The following is a 20,506-nucleotide window of genomic DNA, read 5'->3' as shown; positions in this document are numbered from 1 at the left end:
ATGGTTGAAGGAAGGTTATAGACCAGGTCAATTTCCTGTTCCTCGCTCCTGTTGGAATGGTGCCACAGGATCTTGTGCATCCAGTCAGCAAATTGGGCCCTCAAATTTAGCATCTCATCTGAAACAGCACTCCAACAAATCAGCTCTCCATTGGAGTGACAAGTCCTGAAGCAGAGCTTAAACACAACCTCATTGCTCTGAGACTAGAGTGTCACAACTGAGCAAAATAGAAAACAAAAAATCTCAAGGGTAACTAAGAGTTCACTTCCACTCAGAGACACTGCACAAAACCAAAATGCAAGTCAACTCTCCATTAGCATGGGTTACAATCTTGCAAGTACATGACCTACATTAATAAGCACCATTTACAATAGAAAGGCACAGGCACAGACTATTCAGCCCCTTGAGCTTGTCCTGCCTTTCAATTAGATCATGGCTGACAGTCAGCGAATCTGTGCTGGAAATACCCTGCCTCCATTTAAAGCACAGCCAGCTTGCAACACAAGACTGCATAAAACACTGCTTATCTACAAAGGTGATCAATGGTGCAATGTTCCTGTATCAATACTTAGTTGCATTACACAATGGATGGTATACTAGATGGGGTTTTTAAATTTATAGATGGGTTTTCAATTCCAACCTAACACTGCATTATTTACACCAACACAGGCAATCAAGTTGCAGGGGGCCTGAATGGTTGACTTCTACATTCTGCCAGAAGGCTGGTTTCAATGATAGCTTAATCAATTCCAGGCCATACATTCCTGCACCCTACTTTTAATGTTTTTATCCGTAAGGTTCTACCTTCTTCAGCATTCTTGAGCCACTCGACAAATTTCTTCATCTGCTCCAGGAAGATGCTCCTCCCTTTCGCCATATTAGGCTCTCTGTACCATTTCAAGATGGCTTCTTCACTCAGAACATCAGCTATAATGTGGATGAAGGAAAAGACCAAAGAGGAAATTAAGATCTTGTTTACAATGTTAATCTCAAGCCATAAAATGCAATTTTAGCCAATCCCAAGGTAGTTTAGAAGAAATAACCAAATTCTTTGGTTCAAATTTGTACAAATATGAATCAAAGTACCCAAGTCAATGCAATGTTTAAGCCAGATGTGGTTATATCTCAGCTATATCATTATCAGAGCTGCATTCCAATAGCTTTGAAGCTAAACCCTATGTATATTTTTGAGATTTACAATATAAATGTTAAGAAATTAGAGGGCAAGGATGTGGCAAAACATGTGAAATGCTGTTACATAGATGTTATAGCACAGAAACAGGCATTTAGCCCAAATGGTCAATACTGATCTTAATACTCCGTGAGTCTCCTCCCATCCTACAAACAGCAAATGCAAGCAGCAAAATCAGTCAACATTAAAATCAAAGAATAAAACAATATTATTTTAATCTGCTTATCAGAATCTAAAAGAAATATCATTTGTGCATCCATAGTTTACCTAAATCTTTTATGGTTTTACATCAGAAATTCATTGCAAGGCACCAAGTCTGTCGCCTAACAAATCCTGAACTCTTTGGTATCAAGTACCATGTAGAGTTGGATAACCTAAGGCTACCCCCCAATTATGGAACTTCACAGAAAAGATTGCGAAGAGCAAAAGAGACTAATCAGCTCCTGTCCCACACTTAAAAAATATATCCTAGATAAAACATCACAATAACTGAAGGTGTGCCAAGTTCATAAAATTCAAGTTACCTGCTGTAGGCAATATTTTTGATCGCCCTCATTTATTCAAGATGGCGTTCAAACGAGTTGCAGTAGAATTCCACTCCCAGTTCTAAATTCTATATAATGGACACCTTGCAAGCGATCTTGCAATGCTCTGCATTCATGCAGCAAATGTGAATCAACATTTTAGATGGTGATAGTAGAGGACAGCACAGAAAACAAAAATCATTTCTACTTTGCTGACCTATTTTCTTTGAGCAATTTAGTGGACCAATAATTTCATGTTGCACTGTACTCCAAAAGCAAGTAGAACAGAAATGAAATGGCAATTGACAAATTAGAAATTAGGAACAAGTGTAGCCTCCTCATAGAATACTATTGTAATTTCACTGCTGCAAATGTAACAGTATTATTCTTGCAGCTTAATAAGATTGTGTTTCATACCCAGCATTTTTATGACAGTTCATGACTCTTCAGTCCCAGAGGCAGGAGTCATGGTTCAACTAAATACAAAATCTTGGTACTTGGCTGAAACTCTTGCTTGGAATTCACACGTTTCATAAAAGCTGGTTCTCCTGGTAACCAAATATCCTGCTGTCCTAAACTTTGCTTAGCAAAGTTTTATTCAAAATAAAAATTAGAAATAGTTGTCTACCAGTAATTTGTGCATTCACACTGGTAATTACACCATGGCCAAGATTTTACTGCAGGCCCCTATAAATAAGTCCAACTTATTTCCCAGTTTGAGAAAAGTCAACTTTACTTAGCCTACTCAAGACCTCCTGAGCATCATTTGTCCCAAAATTACACCCATGATAAAAGGCAGAAAGATTTGAGATAGGCTCACTGCCAACAAGTGCTTGCGATGTAAGAAATTTGCAATAATTTCCTCTTGTATTAAAAGATTCCCGTAGTCAGAAATCTCAATTCCCAATATGGACACTTGAAAGAAAAAAAAAGCCTTTCTCCTATAAATCCATTCCTGAACAGTCCTCCTCACTGATCTATATGAGGTCCCAATTGTGAGACCAAAGCGTGACTTTAACTTTGAAGATAGTTGCTAATCCTTCAATGACCCCCTTGAATGAAACTTTAAATCTGGATGGCAAAGCTCCATCAGGTACACAGACGGCTTTGCCTCTCAATTGCAGTAGTGCATCCAAGCACACTCTGACTGGATATGATCTTTGGGGGCCAATTCCTTTAAAGACATGTCTGATTTTTTTCCTGAAGCTTTCTAGTACCTGATAATTATTTGATGTGTAAGTTTAGCTAAGGCTAACATTTAAAAAAAAACATTCAAGTTGCAGGGCAGGATAATTAGGGACAGTGCCATCACGATAACAAATTTCTTGTGAACAGGATCTTGGACTGAGAAACAGACCAATTCTCCCTGTTTGAGACAGGCCATGCAGGGTATAAGAATAAAAAAAGATATAAAAATCTTAATTTAGGAGGACAGACCCAGGAAGCAGTCAGCATTCCTCAAGATACGAAAATTAATGGCGATATTGATTAGTGAAAAAGAGTGAGACTAGGAACTGATTGGAAGGAACACAGAGTTTCAATATTCTATTCCTTGAGGGAACACCCATTTTGAAATCTGCTTTCTGGTCCCAAGATTCTTGTTAATTCATTCAATATTAATAGCCAATTAAGCTAACAATGTCTGGTAGAACTGATGTCAGCAGTAGCATCTTGACAACCCAAATGAGCCAAACCACATACTAAGGAAATGTTCTGATGGCATGAGCTAGCGTCTTCTTTGCCTAAGAGTTTTGTTAGGGACAGTCCAAAAAAAATCTTGTAGGCAAGATATTAGATTGGATCTACATATGGGGAGAAGCTTTTCATAAGAAACAGAACTTGGTTTTCACTCCAACGGTCAAAACTGCCTTCCAGGAGAGAGACTAGACAGTTTCTGTGGTGAAGTGAAGCATTTCACAAATCAATAAACTAGTACAGTTGGTAGAACCGACAAATAATTCACAGCTTCCAATACAAATCTTAAACCAAATACCAACAGATCAAACAAGATTCAGAAGTCTAAGCCTCAGTAGATGAACATGTGAACAACTGTGATTAAGATGACATTTTAAAAAACTTGCTAGGTATAAATATGCAAAAAAACTTATGCTACCCTAGTGAAATAAAAATTGTCCAGACTGACCACGCACACAAATGCATACCAAGAGAAAAAAGCTACAATTCAGGAACATCATGTAAATTTCATTACCAGGAATGGGATAAAAATGTAACTTTGTTTCTTGGCATTCCCCCGCCCCCAAAACCCCTGTACCCCCATATTTGGATGAGAAGATATTTATTTTGTATACAGAACATTAAATTCCATGGACATTTTTTTGACATTCAAAAATTTATAAATAACTACTTTCAACAGCTTTATTTCCAAGATACTGCTAAATATCGTCCAATGCCCTCAATATTGATTAATATTGTTCAATGGCACACATTTACCTTTGTAGAAAAGCACCACAATTTTCTGAAAGGCCTTCATGAACTGAATATTGTCGTAACAGTATTCCTGAATCTTCAGCAGCAAAGTCAGCTCAGACTGACCTTGGGTGGTGAAGGCAGCAAGGAGAGGGCTGTATTGCTGAAAATCCCAAAAAAAAAGACATCAGATGTATGTTTTCTAAGCAATGAGACTCAGTGCAACCACAAACAAAATATTTGCCCTCTGTTTATCTGGTTGGACTTGGGCTTATAATTTTTTTCTTTAATTCACTGACAGGATGTGGGCTTCGCTGGCTGGGCTTGTATCTACTGCCCATTCCTAGTTGCCCTTGAGAAGGTGGTGGTGAGGTGCCTTTTTGAGCCACTGCAGTCCATATGGTGTAGGTACACCCAGTGTTGTTAGGGAGAGAGTTCCAGGATTTTGACCCAGCGACAGTGACAGAATGGCGATATATTTCCAAGTCAGGATAGTGTGTGGCTTGAAGGGGAACTTCTAGATGGTGCTGTTGCCATCTATCTACTGCCCTTGTCCTTCTAGATGGTCGTGGTCATGGGTTTGGAAGATGCTGTCTAAGGAGCCTTGGTGAGTACCTGCAGTGCATCATGTAGATGGTGCACACTGCTGCCACTGTGCATCGGTGGTGGAGGGAGTGAATGCTTGTGGATGGGGTGCCAATCAAGCAGGTTGCTTTGTCCTGGATGGTGTCAATTTCTTGAGTGTTGTGGGAGCTGCACTCATCCAGGCAAATGGGGAGTATTCCATCACACTCCCGACTTGTGCCTTGTAGATGGTGGACAGGCTTTGGGGAGCCAGGAGGGGAGCTATTCGATGCACGATTCCTAGCCACTGACCTGCTCTTGTAGCCACAGTATTTATGATTAGTCCAGTTCAGTTTCTGGTTAATAGCAACCCCCAGGATGTTGATAGTGGGGGATTCAGTGATGATAGTGCCATTGGACATCAAGGAGCGATGGTTAGATTCTCTCTAGTTGGAGGTGGCCAGTCAGAGACTTTGGAGCAACTGCATAAATATAGGTTCCAGACGCCCAACCTTAAGGGCTACTCAAAAAGGTCACTCAAGAATAAAGGGGTCAAGATTCCTCTGTCTACAGAAGGACCTCTGGCTCCCTTTTCATGTGAATTGTAGACTTTTTCTTTCTGAGATCAATTAGCAGAATGATATGGTGGATAAAATGGGGTCATATGGACAATAGCTCAATGCTCGTCACCTTTCCTCCCATTTCCCTTTCCTACATGGTAGACTCCAAATGTTTATGGAATTTATTAGTTGCATACTGTACAGCCATATAAAATTCTCAATAGCAGGATTTTAAAAATGAACCATTAGGAAACTGGACACTCCACCTCAAAAACAGCACCTGCTTCTCAATGTTTTGCAGAATTATCTAGGAAGGCCTTCAGTCGCCTAGCATTGCTAGCTCAACTACTGAAAGATGTTGAGCAGAAGCCATTTCACAAGGAAATCCCAACAGAAGACACTGTAACAGAAGTTTACCTTTAAGTGCTTAATGGCTTGTTCTGTTAGCAATTCCTCCTTCTTGTTCCATTCCACTGCACCCATTACACAGCTCCAGACAATGCTTATCATTGTCTGCTCGGAGATGCTGTTTTTCTTCATCTCTTCTTTGGCATATGTGATGATCTGTCAAATAAATTTATGGAATTAATATCCTCATCTCACCCCCCTCCTCCAAATAGTATTAAACTTTGATCCAAACTTGTCCATCTAATTGGATTTTATACAACTCACTGCAGCATATCCTGCTGTTCCACCCTCAAGATGATATACGTTTGACCTTTTTGACTAGGAGACATGTCATGAAACAGGGCAACTGTTCAATGTTTTAAAAATGACACAAATTTTATGGGCTCCTTTCATAAATTAGTTCTAGAAGCTCACAACTTGCTATTTGAAAAATGGTCCATGATATACAAATTTAAACTCTCTCCAGCGATTTCCTCCTCTCAGGGTATCAATGCTTCACTGTGGTCCCAACGTTCCTCCTAAGCTGAGCTCCCATAGCCAGTGATGTGAAATGTATTTCAGTAAATCGAACAGGCTGCATGCACCTCCAAGGAGTTAGTTTCTACTACTGGCCAACATCACTGACTATTTACAGAACTGCCTCGATGAGGACTTGAACATTGAAAGGGGCGTGGCTGAAAGCAGAAAAGGTTACTGAGGCAGACAAGATGTGGCTGAAAAAAATGCTGTTCAACATTTAAAAAGTGCATTTTTTGGACATTGTGGAAACCAGAACGAAGGTCTCTGGTAAAAGTCTTAGAAAACTGGGAGACACTTTCAGTATTCAGTGAATTGTGGGATTGTGTGCAAATTGTGCTCTGAAACCAAAGTTAAATAAAGAATTTACAAGTGCTATGAAAAATGGGCTCAATGGAAAAGTGAATTATTTAAACAAGAGCTCATGTTGATGCAGCTAAAACTTAATGCAAACAGAAACATGGCTTTGGAATTCTGAAATTCAATGTTTATTTGACGAGGGACAGGAAGATGCCAGCTGCCGATCGGATGGTTAAGTGAGAGTAACCTGGACAGCCACCATGGATTGCCAACTTAAGAGTCTTAATAGGAAAGATCTGTGACCAGATCTCTAGGTCAACCATGACTAGGCTGGTCAGAATGATGTACGCTGTAGGGAAGGGGAGAAAAAAGGAGGACAGGAAAAATTACTTTTATACCATGGAACAGAAAGATGACAAACAAGTACTTTGGTATTCTTAATAACTTCCTATTATGTTATCTATTTTTCAATAGGACAGTCAGTGTACTAAATGTTGAGATCTCAACTCAGAAAACTTCATTTTCCAGATGGATTTGACAGAGATGCAATTCTTTCCAGGATAGAGGAACTTGTTGGGATAGCGCAGAAATTAGAAGCTGCTAGGAACATTTTTTAAAATTTCTGTTGGGCTGTTGTAAAGAACATAAATTTTATTTTCGGCCGGATTGTGGATCAAAATTACAATGGCTGAAGTTTGAAAGGCATGTCCAATGGACAGTAAGAGACATATATACAATGTTGCAGCCTTGGAACAGAGTGTGCCATGAAAGACAGGATGGTGCCAGAAAGGAGTCCTGGATCAAGGGAACTGCCTGGCAACAACGTTTTAACTGGGTCCTGACCAGGTGAATAAGGTTTTGTGTGAGAAGTATGGCAGCAGAGTAGCCCATAGCCTGAAAGGAACAAGACCCAAAACCTCTTTCTCCTGTGTGTAGAAGATTCCAATAATTCTACAATACCACCTAGCTGGCCCTTTTCTCCTCATATCTCTATAACCTGCCCTCTCTGACAACCCCTGTCATGAGGCAATGGGGAAAATCACTACTAGAGACATTGAAAGACAAGTGCTCAGCCAGTGAACTAAATATTGAAAGTGATGACACGAAGTGGTCTTTCAGCAACAAGAACAAAAGGAATTTGGAAGACATAGATCAAAATCAACCCATCGAATCATGTACTCCAGAATTGGTGCTATTGAACTGTTTTATCCCACCCTTAAAATCCATGTTTTTGAGTCTTATTTGTGTGTATAGGGATTTAAGAAGGGTTAGAGTTTAGGTTAGAGTTAGAAATTACCAGTTCATATTTCTTTCACCACTGGTTAACCACAGTTTGTTCAATAAACAGTTATTTACTTATTAAGTTTACAAACTTGGTGCCAGTATTCTGTTAACCTAAATTAAACAGTTAGGTGGAATTGAGGCAATTTGGTGGTTTGATCGAACTTTTCATACTTGTCACGGCTTGGGGGACAGTGGGGCTTGATATAACAGCTCACTATCCCCAGTGAGTACCATAAACTTTATAGTGGGTAACCCAGGGCAGGGGAGAAAGGGAGCAAGGCACCCAGCTTCACTGGCAGCTCACCTACCCCCCTCCCCTCCCAGTTCAATTGGTATCCCAGGACAGGGGCTTAGCCCCTGCAGACTGAGGAAGAGGCCCAGGTGCAGTCTTCAACTGGGAGTTAGCCAGAGCCTGGGTTGTTGTGTCACTGCCCTGGGCTGGTTTGGGGCCAAGACAGAGAGAGTAAATGGGAAAGGAAAGCAAGCAAAAAGTTGAGCTGAATTTCAGGAGTGCTGTGATTGAGACACAGAAGCTGTAGTACTCATTAAGGAAAAGCAAAATCAGCCATCATATTAAAGCAATGGGTGAGATGAACTTTTCTGTATGCTCCCAAAAAACATAAATTAAGTTGGTTTTTAAGCATGTGTAGCTCACAACTGATTTTGTCTGTGTGTGAATGGCCCTTGATACCAATTGGTACCCATTGGTCTTAACAACAATAAAAAGGATCTTCTATGTTCCAATAAGATCATGAAGGGGACTTGGCAGGGCAGATGCAGAGAGGATATTTTGCCTTGTGGGGGAACACAGATTTCTTTCTCCCCTCAGAGGACTGTCACCCTGTGAAACTCTCTTCCCCAAAGAGCAGTGGAGGTAGAGTCAATTAACATATTCAAGGCTGAGTTACACAAGGGATTCGACGGTTATGTGGGACAGACCCCACAATCAGATCAGTCATGATCTTATCGAATGGCAGAGCAGGCTCGATGGGCCAAATGGCCTGCTCCTAATTCTTGTGGTTGTTGCTAATCAAAACTTAAGACTTCCTGATCTCTAACTCTGTTACATAAAGGCTAAACTTACTGAGCTACCAGGAGTGGGAAAGGGACCTTCTTGAAGAGATTGTGTTCCAAGACAACACCAGATGTATAAACATTGTATGCCTTTAATATATTCTCACAAAAAACAAGTAACAGTTCCATAAGAGTAAGAAGGATTAGAAATATTTAGATTTGCTTGGTTGCCTGTACAAAGGCATATCCTACAGCCAAGGCCATAGCCAGCAATACCAATCTCTTCTGAGACAAAATATTAAAATCAGCAAACAGCTAGAAGTTGGGTAGCAAAAGCAGGATTATATCGATATGCCTCAATTATCCTTCATGGCTTGCAATTTTCAAAGTCTGGTGCAGGCCATGAAACTAAGTTAAGAATATGACACAGGCAACTATCTTGGACCACTTAAAACCCAAGACATCACAATCATGAATCCACTTGCCCCAGGCACTACAGACATTTTTCTGGCTTAAAGCACCTTTCCACTGCAAGGGACCATGGGAATATCATAGAGAGCAGCCAGGTGCAATTTTATGGCAATGGAACATCTTGTTTCTTCGCAGATCAAGTCAATCTGTGTGAAGTTACCAAACTTTCAAGTCCAAATGTTAAGAACAGTAAACTTAAGCCATAAACTCAATCAGAAACCAACAGCAGCAATATCAAATCATTTAAGTCAGTTATACATTTCTATGTTCTGTTCTCCAACTAACTTGAAGTTAAGGTTAATGTCACTAAATCTCACATTACCTCTTTGAGGGGATCACCACGGGCCATTTGATCTTGGAGCTCCTTCTGCAGCTCCTTCCGTGCACCAAGAGATTGCTGGTTACGGACAAAGTCCGCAAGTTCCTTCAACCCTGCATCAGTGAAGTACTTGACAAAGTGATCATAACTCTGTTTATTAGCTGGGAACAATTCCTGCAAAAAATTTAGAAGACTTACTAATCAATTTATAACATACTTTCTTACACAACATATGTTGGCAGATGTTAGAAAATTTGGCTGTTTATATCACAAAATCATAGAACAATTACAGCCCAGGAAGCCAGTCATCGTGTCTGTGCTGGCTCCCTAAAGGAGCAACTCACCTTATAGTAAATCACATCTTGATTTGGATTTGAATTTGAATGAGTGTTAACATCAGTTATTGGCCAGAGCAGTGGGAATAAAAACAATAGTTGCCATGTTGGCTACAACTCACATCAGGTGCAAGTATTAGCTGTTAGCCAGAAGAATTGGAAGACCCAAGCATCAGTTAACTATCTGAGATTGTCTAGGTCATGCTGTTCTGTTTGTAATATCAACTGCTTAACAGTTAAACCATGAACACAGCCATTATGTCAAGTCTGCAGGTTGGATGAGAAGGAACTCACTTCAATATACATTCTGGGTTATCACGTGATAATAACTCAAAGAAAGGGTACACAAATATCAGAGAACAGCCCTCAAGATCAGAACTCACGGAACAGTTGGAAAGACAACACTGACATGGGCCAATTTCGACGACCTTGGGTCTGCAAGATGACAGGTCATGTGAATCAGTTGTTTAACCTTAATAATCATTACACTATTGGTGCCTAAGCAACAAACTTGCATTCAGACAAAACACAAGGCTGAATCACAAGGAATTATTTAACTGTGTTTACAAGGTTTCCTAACACCTGCCTCCAACATACTCTCAGGCACTGCACTCCAGATCCTAAACACCAAGGTCAACTCTCCTAAAGGTTTCTTGATGATCTGCTGCTTCAAACTGAGGTGGGCCCTGTAAAAATTCATAAAGAACACCTTGACTCCAATGGTCAATCTTTCCATCATGCATTTACCCTTCAATCATCTCTGGTGGCAGGGTCCCACACTATGTTGCTCTTCTGGATGCTGGAGCATGCAAAGGCCATCCAAAAATGCATACTTCAGCTCTCCATTTGCTCCAAGTAATAGATTCTGTGGCTTAATGTCTCCATTGTTTCTTTTGCCAATTACCTTAAATCTGACCCTCTTGCTCTCAGTGCTTCCATCAATGAGAAAAGTTTCTCCCTATCTACTCTGTCCAGGCCCCTCATGATTTTGAATACCTCTGTCAAATCTCCTCTCAATCTTCTCTCCTCCAAGGAGGACAGTCCCAACTTCTCCAATCTATCTACATTACTGAAGCCCCCCCTCATCCCATTCTTGGGAATTAGATAAATTTGTGATTAGTTAAAAATATAAATGTACCTTTGTGCTGGGCAACCAATCTCAGGAAGGATGAGGGGTGGGCAGAAAGCAAAAAGATCTGGGAGGAGACTCTTAAAAAGGAAGCTGCATCATTAGGCACCAGACCATACCTACTGTGGGTAATGTAATCTACGACCTAAACATTGAACTCAATTATGCAAATCTAAAACACCAGATTCTCCTGATCTTCTGTCATAACTCTGCAAAAACGCATAAAAAATGAGCAAGTACCATTCTTGACTTGAGACCCAGGAACAGCAGGAGAATATGGAAATTCTACCCCATTGATTTTTGTACCAAGGTAACCAGTCTTGAGGCTTGCTGGACAGAGTCAAACAATGACTACAAAGTAGGGAATGGAAATTTCTCTAGTCGCATTTGCTTTAACTAAAAGCAGGAAAGGTAAGTACAGCACAATAGGCACTGACTGAAGCAATGCAGACTTTCATCAACTCGCAACACAAGTTCTACAAAACTCTTTGTCCAGGGAGATGAAAATTAATGACCTAAAGAGTTAGAAAAAAAATATAAAACTTCTCAACAATCTCAGTGGTCTATACATATTTTATTCCCTTAAGGATGTATAATAGGAGAAAACCACTTAGATGTCATTCCTAATTTGGATGATCTAAACAAAAACCCATTTACAACGGCATGCTACGAAACGTAAATTATCGACTTGAAATTGTGGATATTTCTAAAGAAAGTATTTCAAAGAGTTAAGCATTTCTCAATTTTAACTGATTCAGTAGTTTTTTCATGCTCACCAGTAATCTATTGTCCATATTGACCTTTCGAAGGCTCCCAGCAACAGCGTTGATGTCCTTCTCAGATATCCAAGATTTGAATAGTTTTACAGCAAATGCTGCTGAAACACCTGAAACAAAAACAAAATATTAAATATATAAGCAGAGAAAAGCTCAGACTGATCCACTGCATCGAGACATGATGTAACCACATAAATCATCGACCCATATTGGGATATACTCCATCTACCACTAACCTAACCAATGTTATTTCAAAAAGCTCACATTATTACTTCTCAACCTATATCCTTCTTACGTAAAGTAGATCCAAGAGCTAATAGACTAGATGTCATTCTGGTTCCCCTCAACTGCACCACAATTTGCAGTGACCCAAACAAAGCATTCTCTTTAGTTAAAATTAACCAAATTGAAACACCATCCATCTATAATAAAAGCAGCCACAAGTTTTTATTTCATTTATTCTTTCATGAGATGTGGGTGTCGCTAGCTAAGCCAGTATCCATTGCCCATCTCCAATTACCTTTGAACAGTGGCTTGCTCGGCCATTTCAGAGCGCAGTTAACAGTCAACCACATTATGTGGATCTGGAGTCACAAATAGGGCACACCAGGTAAGGATGGTAGATTTCCTTCCCCAAAACAACATTGGTGAATAACTAGTGAAAATGAATTATTGCATAGTAAATTAATAGAAAGGTGAATTAAGACATCTTAGCATAATTTGGACACGGGGATCAAATGGGAACACCCCAACAGACAACCAGATCTAATGGCTGCCTTGATCAATCAAGATTTATGACAAAGCTCACGAATGAATTTAGAATTTACCTTCCTTGACCAAGTTCTCATTGAAGAGGCTGCTCAGAATAGAAGATGATAATGTTCCATTGCCTAACAAAATCCCAGTCAACATGGCTAGCTTGGTTCGTTCAGATTCTGTAAAACCCTTCAGGAACAACAGCAGCTGAAACAAGCCAGTGGTTAATATTAATTCCTTATCCATCATTTGCAGAAATATTTAATACTGCAAATATAATTAGCATAAAAACTTTCATGAATTGATAGTTTCCTAAAAGACATCTGCTCATGCAGGATCAGTTTGATTAGTTGTTCTGGTTGCAAAAGAGTAATTATGTGCAAAAATACTAATAGAATAATGAATTTAGAGCTATTAAAAAATGGATACCATTTCACTAATTCCAGATTCCAGTGTAAAGAATAGGTTTACTAAATAAAATCATATGTTCCAAGTTCTATTACTGGTGACAAAATTTGACAACTTATTTGTATTTCATCAAGTAACCAAGATAGTTATTTGAATCAGCTCAGACCTTTTTTATTTCCTCTTCGAATCCTCTCTCCAGGTATTTGTAACGCCTGATCAGCTTATTAAACACCTGTAATACAAAATTATAGAGATTTCAGCAAGTGGCTGAAAAGTGATTACCAGCATAGAGCAAGAGGAATGTTCAGCAATTCATCCTTTAGCTGGCCTCATTATAAACATCCTTGTCTTCATTTATCAAACAATTACACTGAAAATTCAGGCATAATGGAATATAAACAGTCTCGCACAAGTTTAACTATTTAGGAGTGCAGCTACTGAAGGCAAGATATTTCTAACTCAAAAGTTATGTTGTTGGTTTCAGAACTCAGACTATTCATGCTTCTATTATCCACGCAAAATATACATTAACAATTCCAGGTTTACTGTGATGAGACAGTCCCAAATCATTATATCAGTTTTCTGCAACCTCACCTGCTTAACTTGAAAAAAAAATCAGCTGCTCACCATTCAAAAATGGATTGCTAAAGGTTAATTTGTCACAGGAGTTAAAAGTAGTGAACAAAACTCCAACATTTGAACAAGTTGTGCATTGAGTTTACTTTGATGTTATGGTTGGTCCCACATTTTACAACATAGGAACAAAGCACTCCCTTCAGAAGAGTGCTTTAATTTCGAAGTTTCATACAATTTGGAAGAGTGCAGTGCAAGACTTTTCTATTTGACAAATAATCAGCTTTTGTCCAGAGGTTCAAAACTACAAACGATCTGCCTGTCTGTCAAAAATTGACACATTTAATGTTCTCTTGTATGGCACTTTATCTCCATGTAAATCAGCTCATCAGCTCATGTTACACAGATTCTTTCAGTGTTTGCTGGTGGTTTTTAGTGCTCTATTTCAAATTGTAAGAGTAGCTGCAGAATACCTATTATCATGGCTTCATTGCATATGATCATTCTCCCCCTATCACATTAATTAGCATTTGGGAGCATTAATAATGGCATCTGAATATCCCTCGGGCACAGTACGACCGTTCCTTGCTGAACTCCCAAAAGCAGTTACTAGGTTTTTACCAAAATCTAGCCAATTAAAAGCAAGCACCTTACCCTGCCTGGTAAGACAATTTATAGCAAACAGCATTTTTATATTCAGCTTTATAATTCAGGTAGAATTACAAGATTCATTTTGTGAAGCTCAAATGCACAAAATATATAAAGCATCATTTACAACATTATTACAGTGGTTGAACATTTTCTCTCTTCTTCCTTACTAAGCTGACAATGAGATTATTTGGAACACTACTTTTTCACACTTCAACTTAATTCTAATAAAAAGTGTCACTTCAACATAATGCTAACAAATAACTGATCATCTATTGGATATGCTGAACACCAAGTGGTGCATGATTTTGTATGTCAGAATATAAGGCAGAAGGAACAGAACTAGTAGAGGTGAAGAGAGATTTTAATTTAATATTTAAAAGGATCACCAGGTAACTGACTGGTGCAAATCAAAGTAAGCTACCTTCCATTCTCTGCCAGTTTTAAAGATCTATTACAGCAAGGCATTTAACTCCCTTTCCAGGTAATTTTTCCAGCTAAGAACCACAAATCTAAATCATTAATATGAAGCTTTCAGTAACAATTTACAACTGTGCTCTGACAAATTAAAAATTGCAAATTGGGACGGAAAAAAATGCTTGCACGCAAGCTTAATTCAAAGCTGCACTAAAAGAATACTTAAACGTGTCACACGACAATTTGTGTTTAATATAGCGCCTTTAACACTGTAAAATGTTTCAAGACACTTCACAATAGCATTACACAAAATTTGACACCGAGCCACAAGAGGTGGTACTGGGGCAGGTAACCAAAAGCCTCATCAAAGAAGTTGGTTTTAAGAGCACCTTAAAAGAGGAAAGAGAGGAACAGAGGCACAGAGGTTTATGGAGAGAATTCCAGAGCTTAGGCAGCTGTAGGCACATGTGCCAATGATTGAGCAATTAAAATTAGGATGCTCAAGACGACCAGATATTTCAGGAGGTTGTACAGTTGAAGGAAATTACAAGGGCAGGGAAGGGTGGGGCCATGCTGCCACTTGAAAATGTTAATGAAGTTTTTAAAATTAAGGCGTTGCTTAACTGGCAGCCAATGTAGCTCAGTGAGCATTGACAAACAAAGCTTGCTACAGTTAAGATATGGTCAGTAGTTTTGAATGACCTCAAGTTTACAGATAGAAGGAGTTTGGAGGCCAGCCAGGAGCATGTTATCAAGTCTAAAGGTAACAAAGGCATGAATGGAGGTTTCAGCAATGATAAGCTGAGACAGGGACAGAGTTGGACAATGTTGCAAAGGTGGTGGAAATATGTGGTCTTAGTGATGATGGAGATATCTGGCTGGAAGTTCACCCCAGAATCAAATAAGACACCAAGGTTGTGAACATTCTGGTTCAGTCTCAGTCAATTGTCAGGGAGAGAGATGGGGTCAGCAGCTAGGAACAAAGACGACGGCTTCCACTAGTAGGCACTCCCAGTAAGTCAGATCCATAAATAAATGAAGTGAACTTTGCATTTCTCCAATAGGAGAAGAAATGTAAAGGCAATAAAACTTGCCTGAGCATATGCACGTATGGTCTCTAGATTTTCTTGAGCAGCAAACACACAGACATCTGTACGGGTCACGTTATCAGCAAGGGTACCACCTGGAGCTATAAAGTAGAAAGGAAATTAAGATTTAAGGTGAATGGTAAAGGAACCAAAATGCACATGAGGAAATTTTTAAGCAATGAGTGGCTAGGATCTGGAATGCACTGTCCAACAGTGTGGCAGAGATCTGGCACGGACACGATGGGCCAAATGGCCTCCTTCTGTGATGTAACCATTCTACGAAATAAATTCAGCCTTGTGCAAGACTCCTCAAAAAGTGAGCGTCCAAATGAGACAGCAAAATATACATCCTAGGTTTGCACAAATTTCAAACTGCAACCCAAAGTACAAGGGTTCAGGTGATGGCAGTGTAAGAGGAGATATGAAGGTCCTTATAACCAAATGTAAGTTTTAAAGTAGAAAAATTAACAGTACTTAAAAAGTACAGTGCACAGCATTTCAGTAATCTCTGAAAAACTGCTGTAAGAAGTGTTAAACTACAAACTGAACATCGACACTTTCCAAGGTATCCCACTGCCAAATATCAGCTAGAATGCCACCTGTGCCTCTTCAATATTCAGTGCTAGTTTTGTAAATGACCTTTTGTACTTTATCAAGCAATCAGCAGATAAATAGAGCTAAACTGGTTACTGGGGAATTCTGGCTTTGGAGCCACAATCCAAAACAGGGCTTGAAAGGCACAACATCAACTAAAGTTCATTCTCTTCAATGCATTAAACTAATGTACTCAGTGGAGCTTGTATACAAATCGCTGCCTTCATAACAGTGCCATTTGACATCCCGGACATCAAATGGTGCGGGAAGAGGTAAAACGGGCAGGTGTGTTGCATTTGCTTTGGTTGCACTGGAGATGCCGGCAAGAGAAGCTTGTGCGAACAAAGATATCCCGAAAGGAAAAGGAAAGGAGACAGTGAAAGAGAGGGAGAAAGACAGATGTAACAGCAAACTTCTCAATCTGGAGGAAAAAGGTTAAAAGAATGCCACTAGAATGGAACGCTTAACATGTGGCTCGTGGGTCAAATCTGCCCCTTCTGATTCCTTTCTTTTTTAAGACAAATGTCCCTGATTTGGTTTATTCAGAAACTAGGTTTTTTTAAAAACAGGATTAGCCTATACCAGTTCCAAGGCCTGGGACATTTAAAAGAGCTGTATTGGAATGCGCAAGTTTGAAGGGATGGGGGAAAAATCACTGTGTAATCATTATTTTCTACATAAATGTATCTGGATTGCTTAACTGAGTTGCAATATCCCTCCCCTGCATGATTTCACATGCAAACTCTAGCCAGGAAACACATTAAAGTAGAATGCCAGCTGAACGCTGGTTCAGTGGAAATGTGGAGAGTTATTTCTCCTGCAGGCAAGTTCTGAATCGGTTTATAATTTTCCCACCCAAACCATGTATCAATTTCCTTTCAATTTAGAAAGCTGTCCTTCAACAGCCAAAACGAAGTTAGCAATGCAGATTCAAAAGTTTGCAAAACTTAAATGGAGCTCTCACCCAGCATCCCACCGGCCACCAGGATATCAAATAAAGTTTCAGCATAGCGGCGATAGTCGAGCTTTGCTCCAGAAGCATCAAGAAACTTTGCTACAGCTTCCAAATCACTGCCATTTTCATTCAAACCTTGGATAATAGAATCTTGGAACTGAGTAGGCTCAAACTTCTCTTTTTCATCTACGCAAGGAGAAACTCATCGTCAGCATGGCAAACATATTAATCATACAAGTATGCTTTTTACTTATTTCCCAGAAATAAAAACTTGGCCTTATCCACAGGTGTGGAATGTCAGAGCCCTAGGAATTGTTTAACCCAGTGGCAGGAGAGGGGCAGGGGTGTGAAAAACTGCCTTTGGTGTCTCAACTGGTGAAAGCACCATGTTCACACACAATTGATGTGTAGCATAACAAAGACCAATGCCATAGAAAAACAAAACCCCACACTGAGCTTCCGATCTCAACCATATTAATTGAAGGATAAGAAATGGTTTGACATTCTAAATGTTACCTCTTCTCCATACCACTTGACAGCACACCACCATCCCTCCAAACCCAGGAAAAAAAATAGAACAGGCTCATCCAACCATTTTCTTTCAATCTAAAGTAGGATTACGTCCAATGGCCTTCACTTACATGAACAAGCAATTAACACCAAACACCGTAGACAACACGTCCACATTCTTTTACATGCTTTGTAATTACATATGGTTAAGCTGTAGAATTATAATTTTCACATTAGTATTTTGATACATTTTACCTCAGTAACATACCTCTTTTCCTAGTTTTAAAACGCTGGCCAGTTAGCGTTGGCTTCTGCTGCTTTGGATTATTCATAAAAGACACCCTGCCAAGAAATAAGAATAAAAAGGTTAAAATCTCTGTATACAAACCTAAATCAGTTCAGCAGAGAACGTGTATCAATTTAAAATAACCCAAGTCAAATTTGGTCAGATGCAATGAGAATTTAACAAACTAAAACAACATACAAGAAATACTTCAGAATTTGTGAATACTGAGGCATCAAATGGCTCAACTAAAATGTCAATATCATATCAAAATCATTTTAAAGTTCAAATCAATATAACATACTTCAAACAATTCACCAAATGAGTTCACTGCTTTGTTCCAAGTTGTCACACCAAGGTTCCCTAAAATATGTTCACCTCCATAATAGCACCAATCTCTGCCCACCTCAACCCATCTGCTGCTGAACCCTCAACCATGCTGTTATCTCCAAACTCTTATTGTTTCTAAGCTCTGCTAATCACCCTTTCATATTCTGAAAACTTCAGCTGATCCAAAACTCTACCACCCATATCCCAACTCACACCTACACTGGCTCCCAGCCTAGCACTTCAAGTTTAAATGTGCTCAAATTGCTCAATGGCCTCACATCTCCACACTTCAGTGGCCTACTTTAGCCATAAAATCCACTGAAATTTCAGCACTTCTCTAATTCTATTCTCTTGCATATCTTTAATTTTCATCACTCAACCATTGCAGACCATGCTTTCAGTTGCCTGGGCCCTAGATCAGTTGACTTAGTGGTGACCATAGCCTCCATGATTGAAATGGATCACCGCCATACCAAGTAATTCATGCACCCTTGAGCCAGAGGAGTCACTTTAAAATCCTGTATTCCATGGCATGAGAAAAATGAAATAAAAATGGCAATACAATTAAAAATATAGAAGCCCTTAACCAGAAGGCACAGATTTAAGGTGATTGGCAAAAGACCAGGGGCAAAGTGAAGAAAAGGGTTAAGCATAATTAGTAGTTAGAATTGGGAATGTACTGCCTTCAAAAGGGAATTGGATCAATACTTAAAAGGTGGAAAAATTGCAAGGATTGATGGTGGGGGTGGGCATAAAAAGGAGGTGGTGAGTGGAACTAACTCTTCAAAAGAGCTGATGCAGACTCGATAGGACAAATAGCCTCTTCGTGTGCTGTACCACTCTGTTCAGTTTATATTTGTGTAAAATTTCAATCATAATTGACATTTTTTCACTTAACGTAAACTGAACAGCTAACTTGTAATTCCAAAACTTGCTGGGCCAGAAACTTCTGTAATGACAGGTTTACGCCGTAAATTACTATGAATACAATCTGATGGTGTAGCGACGTCAATGCTACATGTGAGATCTTGTGAGCATCATGTCCAATGATTTCTCTCCTGAACCAAAAAATGAAAAAGGATTTAAAATAAAGTGAGAAAACAAAAATGAAACAGGGCAAATTAGAGTCAAGCAAAAAAAGACAGAAAGAGGAGATGGAAAGAAAGACCAGATTAGGCGATACAGAAAGGAAGAGAACAAATATAAAAACAAGCAGGACTGCTAGATGATAAATGTCCAGCTAGTTTGTCGTCTACTACCCTGCAGTTGCAAGGTATAATAATGGGTTTGTTGGCTAATCATAGCAATCAATTTCTATCAATTTGTCTACAACAGACCCAATCATGAGGAAAATCCCCAGTGGTGCAGTTTTGCGAACTACAGGTCCAAGTCAACTTTTCATGCTACACTTAACATTAAATACAAGTGTTTTCTTTAACAACTTATGGTGTATCATTCACATACATCTCCTTTTCTGCAATTGCCTATTGTTTTATTTATAACGGCAAGCATCATTAATGGATCTTTATTATAATGACCTGACTTCCCAACAATTTCTAGCCTATCAAGAGAATTTTCTAGATCAGTGCTGCAATAAAAGAACACAAACACAGTGCATTGAATAGTTGAGGACAGGAGACCACTCTGTGTAAAAAGGTTTCTCATGTTGTCCTCTGGTTCTTTTGCCAATCAGCATAAATCTGCACCCTCTCAATGATCTTTGAGCCTCTGAAAACAGTTTCCCTTTATTTATTCTATCCAACCCTTCACGATTTTAAACACCTGTATCGGATTTTCTCTGCTCTGAGAGCACCCAGTTTTTCCAGTCTGTGTGACTGCAATCCCTCACATCATTCTAGGAAATCTTTTCTGTACCCTCTTCAAAGTCTTCATATCCTTCCTAAAATGTGGTGCCCAGAATTGGACAAAAAACTCAAGCTTGGTATAGTTTCCTGCCTTTTGTATCCTATGCAATTATTTATAATCCCCAGGATCCCATGCATATTAACTGTTTTCTTAGCCTGGTCTGCCAAGAGCCATGTCTGTCTTTTGTGCACACCTTTTAAAATTCTGCCATTTAGCATGTATTGTCTCGCTCTCTACAAAAATGCATCACCTCACACTT

The 20,506-nt window shown here is 39.3% G+C and overlaps 1 protein-coding gene across 2 annotated transcripts in view; it reads right to left on the bottom strand.

Annotated features, from left to right (window-relative positions):
• The window catches only part of LOC121284969 (basic leucine zipper and W2 domain-containing protein 1), a 39,918-nt gene that overhangs the window by 5,639 nt on the left and 13,773 nt on the right, over positions 1-20,506 (bottom strand). The window contains exons 2-11 of one of the 2 annotated variants that reach the window (XM_041200972.1): positions 18,037-18,110; positions 17,268-17,444; positions 15,716-15,810; positions 13,150-13,215; positions 12,647-12,782; positions 11,820-11,929; positions 9,583-9,753; positions 5,685-5,831; positions 4,168-4,306; positions 805-927 (exon numbers count right to left, since the gene is read on the bottom strand). In XM_041200972.1, coding sequence (XP_041056906.1) covers positions 805-927; positions 4,168-4,306; positions 5,685-5,831; positions 9,583-9,753; positions 11,820-11,929; positions 12,647-12,782; positions 13,150-13,215; positions 15,716-15,810; positions 17,268-17,444; positions 18,037-18,100 — 1,228 coding nt within the window. In that variant the 5' untranslated portion in view covers positions 18,101-18,110. The remainder of the gene's footprint in view (positions 1-804; positions 928-4,167; positions 4,307-5,684; positions 5,832-9,582; positions 9,754-11,819; positions 11,930-12,646; positions 12,783-13,149; positions 13,216-15,715; positions 15,811-17,267; positions 17,445-18,036; positions 18,111-20,506) is intronic. The other variant, XM_041200973.1, reaches the window with a different exon arrangement.

The sequence above is a fragment of the Carcharodon carcharias genome, chromosome 12 (assembly GCF_017639515.1).
Source record: "Carcharodon carcharias isolate sCarCar2 chromosome 12, sCarCar2.pri, whole genome shotgun sequence".
NCBI classification, from domain to species: domain Eukaryota; kingdom Metazoa; phylum Chordata; class Chondrichthyes; order Lamniformes; family Lamnidae; genus Carcharodon; species Carcharodon carcharias.
The sequence above is the reverse complement of the archived record's forward strand: the minus strand, read 5'-3'. Positions and strand labels throughout refer to the sequence as shown.